The 12,519-nt window shown below is 35.3% G+C and overlaps 1 protein-coding gene across 3 annotated transcripts in view; it reads right to left on the bottom strand.

Annotated features, from left to right (window-relative positions):
- The window catches only part of PKN2 (protein kinase N2), a 142,918-nt gene that overhangs the window by 65,500 nt on the left and 64,899 nt on the right, over nucleotides 1–12,519 (bottom strand). For all 3 annotated transcript variants that reach the window (XM_069596799.1, XM_069596809.1, XM_069596813.1), the window contains exon 3: nucleotides 6,949–7,103. In XM_069596799.1, the coding sequence (XP_069452900.1) occupies nucleotides 6,949–7,103 (155 nt within the window). The remainder of the gene's footprint in view (nucleotides 1–6,948; nucleotides 7,104–12,519) is intronic.

The raw sequence follows: 12,519 nt of genomic DNA, 5'->3' as shown, positions 1-12,519 counted from the left end.
GAAAGCACTTAATCATAGGAAAGACCAATTTTTTCATATTGTTTACGCATCTCTACTTTTAACACTAAGGCAGTCTGTTACTAATTTGAAAATACTAGAAGCTAAGAGACAGGCATCAGATGTGCAGCATCATTTCAATAAATCAAACACATACAATATATCACGACACTGAAGAAAGAGAAGGATGGAGATATTTATGATGGGAGAGACAATATATAAAAGGAAAAAAAAGTGAAGTAAAAAATATAACACGTTAAACACCAAACTAGGTTAACATGCATTGAAGGCAAAAGCAATCAGCAAATATATGAATTTTTCTTTCATTTCTCTCCTATTCCTACAGTTAATAATTTAGGAACGAGCATCTGGTCAGATTTTGTTGTTTATTAAATAAAATATTCAGATTTCACATTAAGGAGCTGGGCTTAAATAGTTTATTAAGTCCTTTAAATATTCATTTACATGAAGTGTGTGTGTGTATCTGTGCATGCAGGCACGTGCACACACACACTATATTTTTTTAAAACTATGCTTTACCATTAAGGACACTAGTTTGAATCTAACTGCTTGTCTATGACTCATTATCTATGCTTTTATGAATATACATATTAATCTTCCAAGTTTAAAATGAAAAAAACTTTAAAATTTCCTCCTGTTATCCAGTATTAGGAAAATAAGACTAAAGATTCGAAATAACTTTTCTATTTGAGACCAGATTAAAATAATAGAAATATTAATACTTCTCTTCTAATTTAATGGGATATATAGGTTTCCTAAAGAAATCACATAAATAGGAATACCATTCTCTACAATAGAGAGCTTCTGTAAGCATTAGATAAAACTAAAATTATATTGCCTAGCATGATTGCCATTAAAAAGTTCCCTTTTAGAGGAATAAAAACAATGATTAATTATTTTAATGAAGTTCTAATGTAAAAGTATAAATATTAAATAAAATGTTTTTAAAATACTATGCTTTTCAAATAAGCTATTCCTCTTATTACTTTTATCACTGTGTAGACAGTACTTCTGTCATTTACTTCTTTAGAAATACCTTTAACTATTTTAATTTAACATGCAAAGACAAATATTTATATTTCATTTTAAAAGGTAAATGATGTTTCCACATGGACTTCTGAAAGATCTGCACAGATGCTTAAGTGTGAAAAAGGTTTTTAAAACTAACATTGGATGCTACCTATCACAGGCAACTGACAGTTACTGAATGTCAGTCTAATGCTTTCCAGCATTCAATGAATTTTTACTATCAGTTTTATTTTCTCAGGCATCCAATGGGCTTTTTTATTGAGTACCTAATACATTCAAGGCAAGAGAAAAGCTAGATCCAAAGTATAAGACTTGGTTTATACATTACAAAAATATTGATTTTTATCCTAAGATTATGAGAAAAGTTTTACATAAATAGGTTGAACCATAAAAACATGCCAATATTTGACTGATTTTAACTAAACAAACAGCAATTTCATTTGGTTCAACCTAACAGACCAGGTGGTGCTAGTTGTAAGAATCTGCCTGCCAATGCAGGAAAATGCAAGAGATGCGAGTTTGATTCCTGGGTCAGGAAGATCCCCTGGAGGAAGAAATGAAATGGCAACCCATTCCAGTATTCTTGCCTGGAAAATCTCATGAAGAGAGGAGCCTGGTGGGCTACAGTCCATGGGGCTGGGAAGAATCAGATGCGACTGAGAACACAGACTAACAGACTAGATAAAATAATTGACTACAAGTAATTAGCATTCTATACTCTACAAAGGACTCTCAAGAGTCTTCTCCAACACCACAGTTCAAAAGCATCAATTCTTTGGTGCTCAGCTTTCTTTATAGTCCAACTCTCATTGGACCCCTGGAAAAACCACAGCCTTGAACAGACGAACCTTTGTTGACAAAAGTAATGTCTCTGCTTTTTAATATGCTGTCTAGGTTGGTCATAACTTTCCTTCCAAGGAGTAAGCATCTTTTAATTTCACCATCTGCAATCACCATCTGCAGCAATTTTGGAGCCCCCCAAAATAAGGTCTGTTACTGTTTCCACTGTTTCCCCATCTATTTGCCATGAAGTGATGGGACCAGATGCCATGATCTTAGTTTTCTGAATGTTCAGCTTTAAGCCAACTTTTCGCTCTCCTCTTTCACTTTCATCAAGAGGCTCTTTACTTCTTCTATGGGCTTCCCTGGTAGCTCAGACGGTAAAGCATCTGCCTACAATGTGGGAGACCCAGGTCTGATCCCTGGGTCAGGAAGATCCCCTGGAGAACGAAATGACAACCCACTCCAATACTCTTGCCTGGAAAATCCCATGGACTGAGGAGCCTGGTAGGCTACAGTCCATGGGGTCACAAAAAGTTGGACAAGACTAAGCGACTTCACTTCACTTCACTTTGCTTTCTGCCGTAAGGGTGGGGTCATCTGCATATCTGAGGTTATTGATATTTCTCCCGGCAATCTTGATTCCAGCTTGTGCTTCATCCAGCACAGCATTTCTCATGATGTACTCTGCATATAAGTTAAATAAGCAGGGTGACAATATACAGCCTTGACGTACTCCTTTTCCTATTTGGAACCAGTCTGTTGCTCCATGTCCAGTTCTAACTAACGCCTCCTGACCTGCATACAGATTTCTCAAGAGGCAGGTCAGGTGGTCTTATTCCCATCTCTTTAAGAATTTCCCACAGTTTGTGGTGATCCATACAGTCAAAGGCTTTGGCATAGTCAATTAAGCAGAAATAGATGTTTTTCTGGAACTCTCTTGCTTTTTCGATGATCCAGTGGATGTTGGCAATTTGATCTCTGGTTCCTCTGCCTTTTCTAAACCCAGCTTGAACATCTGTAATTCATGGTTCACGTACTGTTGAAGCCTGGCTTAGAGAATTTTGAGCATTACTTTACTAGCGTGTGAGATGTGTGCAATTGTGTGGTTGTTTGAACCTTCTTTGGCATTGCCTTTCTTTGGAATTGGAATGAAAACTGACCTTTTCCAGTCCTGTGGCCACTGCTGAGTGTTCTAAATTTGCTGGCATATTGAGTGCAGCACTTTCACAGCATCATCTTTTAGGATTTGAAACAGCTCAAATGGAATTCCATCGCCTCCGCTAGCTTTGTTTGTAGTGATGCTTCTTAAGGCCCATTTGACTTTGCATTCCAGGATGTCTGGCTCTAGGTGAGTGATCATACCATCATGATTATCTGGGTCATGAAGATCTTTTCTGTACAGTTCTTCTGTGTATTCTTGCCACCTCTTCTTAATATCTTCTGCTTCTGTTAGGTCAATACGATTTTGGTCCTTATTGAGCCCATCTTTGCATGAAATGTTCCCTTGGTATATATAAGATTGGAATATGTGATCTTTAAATTTATTTTTTACTGAAGGATAATTGCTTTACAGAATTTTGTTGGTTTCTGCCAAGCAACATGAATCTGCCATAGGTATACACATGTCCCCTCCCTCTTGACCCTCTCTCCCCATCCCTCCCCTCTAGGTTATTACAGAGCCCCTGTTTGAGTTCCCTGAGTCATACAAATTCCCACTGGCTATCTGTTTTAAAAGACTGGGAAAGGAAGGCCTTTATATAGATGGTCAGGTACTTTCAATGATGAAAGGGAATGAAAAAACATAGAAGCATTCTTTTTCAAAAGTGGTAGACGCTAGAAATAATCCAATATATTAATGAACACCTTGGTCTGTCATCTGAATATAAGAACAGGGAATATTTCTTCAACATGTCTTATCAAGCCCTCAGAAATTATTCTGAAAATCAATGTACTACTTAAGAGCCATGAATTTGCATTCTAATGTTGAAAACAGATAAAGAAATTGTGTAAACTATCACTTCAGGTAGAGGTAATGCAGTGAAAAGGGATAAAGAGAGGCAGGGCGTGCTATTTTACATAAGATAGTAATGAAGAACTTTTCGAAGTGGTACATATGAACAGAGATTGTAATGAAGCGAGAAACCCGTGAAAGTACTTAGTAGAAGAGCTATCTAGGTAGAGACAGTAAATGCAAAGGCTCTGAGCTAAGTGTGCTTGGTATGTCCAAAAGATAGTAAAGAAGGCAATATGGCTAGAGTGTAATGACAGAGAATGAGAGAGTTTTAGAAGCTAAGGTAGGAAGGTAGCCAGGGGTAAATCATGTATGAACATGCAGAATCACAGTAAGGACTCTTTTCAAAGATTTTGCTCTAAAATTACTAGAAAGTCCCTGCAGGGTTTTTAATAAGCATGTGAAAATATCTGACTTATCTTTCAAAAGCACAACTCAGGCTCTAACATGTACAAGGGTAAAAACTGTATCACAGAATCAAAGAACCAAAACTCTGAAGAGGACTATCTACTGGCTAATTGAATTAATCATACCTATCCCCAAATCTGCTCCTCATTAAGAAACACCTACCCTTGTGAAGGATACTACCATTCATCAGTCTATTCACACAACCAATCTAAGAATTATCTTTGATTCTTCCTTCTTCCTCATATCCAGACAGCACATATTTATCATACCACAACTGCTTGACTCTGTCTTCTTTTTTTTTACTGGTGCTATAAGAGGCTTTAAGCATGTTTAACCTGAACTACTACAAAAGCTTCCTTAAACTTGCTGTCTGTAGACTTGAGCCTCTCATTAATTTTTCAAATCTGAGGAAGATGGATGTGAACTATCTAAATTTTAAATCTGAACATGTATTTTCTTTGCTAAAAGTCTTTCAACAGCTCCACACATCTTTAAGATAGAATTTCAACTGCTTAATTTTGTACCAAGTTTTTATAATCTGGTTTGTCTTTAGGCTAGCTATACCTTTCACTATACCTCATTGCTTAAAGTTCAAAAAAAGTCTTACTGTGCCTTTCTGGAGATTCAGATATTTCCCCATTAGGTCATGGCTTTTCATTGAAAATAAGTTCTAGAACTGATGAATATTACTATTAGAACCAAATCTAGACAAGAATAACTAACAGACCTATCTCAGATAGGCTGTTGATATGCTCTGGATATTGAACTAGACCCCTTCTCAAATTAATGAATCTAATTAAAAATAAAAGGCTACTGGAAATTATCCATTTGTTTTATCAGGCTACTCACAGGCTTGTTTATTTTTCAACCTGTGGTTATTATAAGTTATGTTTTCCTTTCAATACATCCATAAATCTATTAAATTTGGGGAAGGGAGAGTGTTGCTTACAGACCGCTTTGAGAATACGGTGAAATCTCTGGCACTCTTACTCATCCTATGTATCAGAATATTGGGGATTCTCTGGTGGCTCAGTGGTAAAGAATCTGCCTGCCAATGCAGGAGGTGCAGATTCAATCCCTGGGTCAGGATGATCCCCTGAAGAAGGCAATGGCAACCCACTGCAGTATCTTTGCCTGGAAAATCCCATGGAGAGAGGAGCCTGGCAGGCTAGTTTTCTTTTAACTTCAAGGATTCATCAATCTCTCAATCTAATCCATCAACCCTAGGTAAAAGTTTACTCCAGAATGTTTTCATTTCAAAACTCTCAGCATAATATGGTACATCACAGCTTCAAGAACACCATATTTGCCTTTTAAAAAAGAAGCCCAAAATAACATTTGATAAAAGTGGGAAAAAAACCAAAAACTCAAACTGATGATCAATACTAAAAATAATAACACAGAAAAACCAACTCTACTACCCCATAATAAAAGTTCAAAGTTAGTGAAGTAGTATACTATTAAGTATTAGATCATGTAAATAATATATCAAGTAGGAACAATACATTTCTCTAAATATAATTTTAAAATTATTTTTAAATATGGTATATAATGAAACTAATTTTCACAATTAAGCTTAAAAAAATCTTATTTATAACATAAACACACACAAGTAGGTAGGGTACATATCTCCAAGCAAAGACTCCCACTGTCCCCTTCTCTTCCCCCAATTTAAAATTCCTGCTAAACTTAAAAGCAAAAAATTCCTACTCACTTTTATTCTGAAATTATGAAATCTCTATTAAAATATGGAAGAAACTAAATCACAGAGACAAAAACCTTTAAAATAAATAAAATGAAAGTAAAAGGGTGGATTTTATAATAAACCCACCTTTCTAAAACTTTTTGAAAATGATAAAACTATAGAATCTGAGACTGGAAAGGACCTTCATGTTAAACTGGTTTGGTTGTTCCTAACATTTTCTCTTTCACATTATATCTCAGAAAAAGGACACATTCCCATTAGTAACAAGTGCTCCCTATAACTCTGGTTTTCAATTAGGAGTAACATGCCCATACCAGATGCCCTAAGCACCCAAAGATGAGTCCAATCATTAACAATTGAATGTCTTCTCTTTTCATTTGTGCTTTCTTAAAGATCTGTATGTAGTGATGGAAAACTCATTATAGCTTAAATCTTTTTAAATAAATTTTTTGTTTCATTAACAGAACAACTATAAATTTACAGAAAAGTTGCAGTTTTCTATGGACAGTTCCTCTGCACCCTCTACTCAGACAATTCCACTTTAAAAAATTGTACTAATTGATTTTGGTAGAAATAAGCAATTTAGAAAGTATTACTTTAGAAATCTTTAGTTTCCAACTTGTTTTATGTCAATACTTATAAATTTGGAGGTTAAAGAGATTTCAGAAATCCTAATACAGTGTTTAAGCAGTAAAATCATGAAAAGCATAAAAATGCAAAAAATGTAGTACTAAATAGACCATGAAAAGGATACTTGTTTACAGTATAAGAGCTTAAACAAGAAGAGTATCATCTTGCTCACATCAACTGTGAACATTCACATCAGATAAACTTTTCATACCTCTGTACCCTGTCCACAAATGACTGTGAAAGTGCCACAAATTCTGATTCCGGGTTTCAAATAAATTTTATCAGGTAGGCTAATTCACACATGGGGAAATCTGTGAATAACGAGAATCAACAGTATACACCTACATTTATTTACTGTACTTACCTTTGAGGATCCATTCGAATACATCTGTATCATGTTCTCTGCACCTTGTTTTACTTTAAGTTCTATATCCAATTGTTTTTGTAAGGCCATCAACCTATTATTGCTGGTGGAACAACGAGAGTCACTACTGGGAGTATCTGGAGTCCGTGGGCAATCTGTAAGTCAAACAGCATGTTAAAAATTATTTACTAGGATGAATTGCTGCTTAAAATTGCAAGTTAATATTTTCAAAGAATAAAGAATTATAAAGTTTGAGATAAGCTTAAAGTCATTCAAATAGAATCTCCTTATGCTTATAGATAATATGAGAATTTATTATATGGTCTTCCCTGGTGGCTCAGAGAGTAAAGCGTCTGCCTACAACACAGGAGACCTGGGTTCCATCCCTCGGTCAGGAAGATCCCCTGGAGAAGGAAATGGCAACCCACTCCAGTACTCTTGCCTGGAAAATCCCATGGACAGAGAAGCCTGGTAGACTACAGTCCATGGGATTGCAAAGATTCAGACAGACTGAGCGACTTCACTTTCACTTTCATGCTTACAGATAATATGAGAATTTAAGTCAGGAAAATATTCAAGTGGAGTTGTAGGACCACCTGCCAAGGATACTACAGAAGTGACTAACCGGAGTCTGAGTTTAATCACTGTTCAAAGTTTTACTAGCACAATTACTTTATAATTAAATCAAATCATTTTGACTAATCTGTTCAACAATTAAACTAAATTCCCTACTTATTACCTGACTGGTTAGAAAATACAGCATTCTCAAACAAACTCTAAAATAATTACTTATAAACAGGACTAAGGGTACTTCAAATATCATACTAGCATGAATTAAGTAATAATCTAAGTGTATGCATAAAGCCTTCACATTTTATTTTCTACTAGGATGGCAGGGGGTGTAGGAAGACCAAAAATTCAAGTCCACTGCTTTTCATAAAGCATACCATGGTACTTTTATTTGGAAACAAAAACTTCAAATACAACCTTCTAATTATTCTTGGTTATCCATTATTGCTGAAACACACCTAATAATTTGACCACATACCTAAAATTCCTCATATTGAAGTTCACAATTTTGTGTTTTATCCACACCAAGTTAATGAACTTACAAAAATACAGATACGTTATATACTGATAAAAAATAATACCATTTTATAATTTATATAGCTACTTTACAAGGTGTAACGATCTAAGGACTTTCTTGACTCTGTAGGCTTCATAACAGCCCTGTAACAAGTATTATACCTATACTACAGAAAAAAAACTACAGCACAGGGAAGTTAAGAAACTTGCCCAAGGTCATACAGCTAGTAAGTCAGTTCTGTTCCAAAGTCTAGCTTAGTAACTGCTGTGCTATGCTACCTTTTAGCCATTTATAAGTCTTGTAAACAGGTATCCTAGACCCTGTGTGTATACTTACACATTTAACAGTATAATTTATACACACAAATATGCATATATATGTATATTAATTCTTTAAGAAAAACAACCATTTGAGACAGATATTAGGCACACTTTACACGTCAGGAAATAGGTAAAGTTAGAGTTATTAGAAAGTGAAAGTTGGAAAGTTAAGTCGCTCAGTCGTGTCCAACTCTTTGCGATCCCAGGGACTGTAGCCCACCAGGCTCCTCCGTCCATGGGATTCTCCAGGCAAGAATATTGGAGTGGGTTGCCATTTCCTTCTCCAGGAGATCTTCCCGACCCAGGGATTGAACCCCTTCCACATTAGAGGCAGACGCTTTAACCTCTGAGCCACAAGGATGAAGTTCATGAATGGTTTTTATTGTTACTGAACTCTCATATTACAAATGAGCTGCTCCAAAAGTTGATTTTTTTAATAAGTGACATACACTTAAAACTACTATAAAAGGTAGATAATTTTTCAGGCACACAAAAGAACTATTAAACATATTTCTACGGACAGAATTGTTCACCCCCAAAATTCGTATGTTGAATCTCTAGTGTGAGAAAACTTGGAGGTGAAGCTTTCAGGAGTAATGAGGTCATAATGGCAGTCTCCCTTAGTTATGTGAGGATATGGTGAAAAGATGTCTACAAATGAGGAAGAGGGCCATCGTTATAACTCTATGTTGGCACCTTGGAGTTCTCAGCCTCCAGAACTACGAGAAACAAATTTCTAGTTTATGGCATTTTGTTTTAATACCACAGTCTATGGTATTTGTTTTAAATTCTTTAAACAAAAAGAATTTAAAACAATTAAAATTTTGTTTAAATTCTTTTTTTTAATTGCTAAGAAGTAATTCCTTTAATTATTATCATATTTTTATTTACTATGTATTTTGGCTTCATTGGGTGTTTGTTGCTGCACAAGGGCTTCTCTAGCTGCACTGTGTGGGCTCAGGACTTGCAGCACACAGGCTTGGCTGTGGTATGTGTAATCTTAGTTCCCTGGCCAGGGATCAAACCCAGGCCCCCTTCATTTGTAGTGTGGAGTGTTATCCACTAGACCACTGGGGAAGTCCCTACGGTATTACATACCCCCACACACACACTTCAGGGGTTGTGCCTAGGTCTGAATCTGTTTTGGCCCTGAGATTTAGTACAAACCATGAGATATGGGATAAAGTACCTAATAGCTCTGTGCCTCGTATTTCTCATCTGCTAAATAGTGAAAATGACCTCTACCCCACAGAATTATTGTGACTAAATGTTATGTGTAAAGAGCTTAGAAAAGGGCAGGGTGCATAATAAATCCAATAAACATTAACTAGAACTAGTCAGTGTACAAGTGTTTGCTGAATACATAAATCAAATGAACATTACAGTAATGACTAAAAAGTATATTCAGATTTGTGAACAATTATGTTTTTTCCTCTATTTCCCCTGTTTTTAAAACATAAATGATATAAGACTCTTGGAAAAAACTTAAAATTATACAAAATCTGGTACATAAAGTTAATTTCTAGTAAGCACATTTTTTAAAAGAACTGGAATGCAATCAGAGTTAAAAGGTCCTCACTAGAGACACGTATGGAAATGTATTGCTTATAAAATATTTGATGGTGTTTAGTCTACAGTGAGAAAGAGAAATGATTCTTGCCTAAACATTTAAAAAACTATGAAAGAAGCTGTCCTTTCACAATCTTTTCAAAGGGTAGAGAATTAGAAACAATGGGTAAAGGTAGTGGTAGGAAAACTTTTAACACAGGAAAAGAGAAATTCCTTATAAATTTGAGTTATCTAAAAATTAAATGGTTTACCTTAAAAATGTAATAAAATCCCTTGTCTCTATAAGCACTTACATAGAAACTAGATTATAAACTATTAAAGATACTAAATAAGAAATTCTTGCACATTAAAGCACGTTGTCCAGGACACTGAAATATCCATTCAATCAGTCGGTGAATTTGTAATAATACTATAATGTCTAATACTGTTTCCACAGAAAACTACATCTTGAGTTTTGAAAGAATTTTAAGAACATAAGAAATAACACACTGGTGGACTTCCCTGACAGTTCAGTGGTTGAGAATCCGCTTATCAATCAATGCAAAGGACATAGGTTCTATCCCTGATCCGGGAAGATTCTACATGCCACAGGGAAAATAAGCCCTGTGTGCCGCAACTACCTGAATCTGTGCTCCACAAGAAGACCATACACCAAGTCAAAGAGTAGCTAGCCCTCACTTGCTGCAGCTATAGAAAGCCCGCACCCAACAACAAAGACCCAGCACAGCCAATAAATAAATAGAATTTAAAAAAAGAAAGAAAGAACACAATGGTTAAGAGTCTGGGCTCTTGAGGTCAGAATGTCTGAGTTAAAATCCTGTGACTGTTACTTATTGGTGTGATCTTAATCAGATACTTAATATCTGTTATAATTACCTAACCACAAATTGGGTGTTATTGTGAAGATAAATCCTGAGTAGTGCTTAGGCTAAACTGTAGGGCTCAATAAAATTACATGTCAGGGCTCAGTTAAGCAGCCGAAATTTCTGCTATCTAATCTCCAAAGGAACTCACAAATTTTGTAATATAACCTCATTTTACAAATAAAAAAGCATACTCAGAGAGGCTAAGTAATTTTGAAAAGTCACAAGTATATGCCAAGTCAGAAATTCAACTTTAGAAATGTCTTGTTTTATAAAGCCCACTTTTTTACTCATTTAGAGATTAGGAAAACACTGTGCTATATTCTTTAGATCTCAGCTGTTTTCTCTTTCAACCTGCTACTTTCTCTAGTTTATTTCCAATTTTTTTAAAACTTTTATACAATCTTTAAAGGTTACTTTCCATTTATAGTTATTACAAAATATTTGCAATTACTAGCGTTGTATTGTACATCCTTGAGTTTAGCTTACCCTCAACGGTTTGTACCTCACTCTCCCACACCTATACTGCCCTCCCTCTACTTTTCTCTCCTCACTGGTAACCACTAGGTTGTTCTCTGTTTTCAACAACTTTGCTTATTTTATGTTATATTCATTTGTCTTACTTTTTAAATTCCACAGATAAGCAGTATCATATAGTATTTATCTTTCTGACTTATTTCACTTAGCACAATGTCCTCCAAATCCACCCATGTGACTACAATGGCAAAACTTTGTTCTTTTTTATGGCTGAGTAGTATTCTATTATATATATACACACACACATACACACCACAGCTTCTTTATCCATTCATCAGTGAATGGACACTTAGGTCATTTCCATACTTTGGCTGTTATAAACAATGCTGCTATGAACATTGGGGTGCATGCAGTTTTTTGAATTGGTGGTTTGGGTTTTTTTTTTTTGGATATATACCCAGGAGTGGAATTACTGAGTCATATTATTTCTGAGAAATCTCCATACTTTTTCCACAGTGGTTCCACCAATTTACATTCCCATCAACAGTGTACAAGGATTCCCTTTTCTCCATCTCCTTGCAGACATTTGTTTTTTTATATGCTTTTTGATGATAGCCATTCTGAGAGATGTAAGGTGATACCTCTTTGTGGTTCTGATTTGCATTCCCCTAATGATTAGCAATAATGAGCATCTTTTCATGTGCCTGTTGGCCATCTGCATTTCTCCTTTGGCAAAGTATCTATTCATTTCTTAGGGCTATTTTAAAAATTTAAAAAAGCATTGAGTTGTATGAGCTGTTTACATATGTTGGATATTAATCCTTTATTAGTTGTATCATTTGAAAACATTTTCTCCCATTCAATACATTGTCTTTTTGTTTTGTCAATGGTTTCCTCTGCTATGCAAAAGCTTTTCAGTTAGATCTCATCTGTTTATTTTTGCTTTTATTTCCTTTACTTTAGAAGAGGGTTCCAAAAAAGAATCACCGTGATTTATGTCAAAGAGTGTTCTGCCTGTTTTCTTGTTGGAAGTTTAACATTTTGGGGTTTAAATAGGCCTTTAATCCATTTGGAATTTATTTTTGTACATAATGACAGACAATGTTCTAATTTCGTTCTTTTATATGCAGCTGTCCAGTTTCTCCAGCACCACTTGCTGAAGAGAATGTCTTTTCTCCATTGTATATTCTTGCCTCCTTTGTCACAAATTAATTGACCATAAGAATATGGGTTTATTGCTGGGCTTTCTATCCTA

This window comes from Ovis canadensis, chromosome 1 (genome assembly GCF_042477335.2).
Source record: "Ovis canadensis isolate MfBH-ARS-UI-01 breed Bighorn chromosome 1, ARS-UI_OviCan_v2, whole genome shotgun sequence".
Classification (NCBI taxonomy): Eukaryota; Metazoa; Chordata; class Mammalia; order Artiodactyla; family Bovidae; genus Ovis; species Ovis canadensis.
This window is presented reverse-complemented; position numbering and strand designations above follow the sequence as displayed.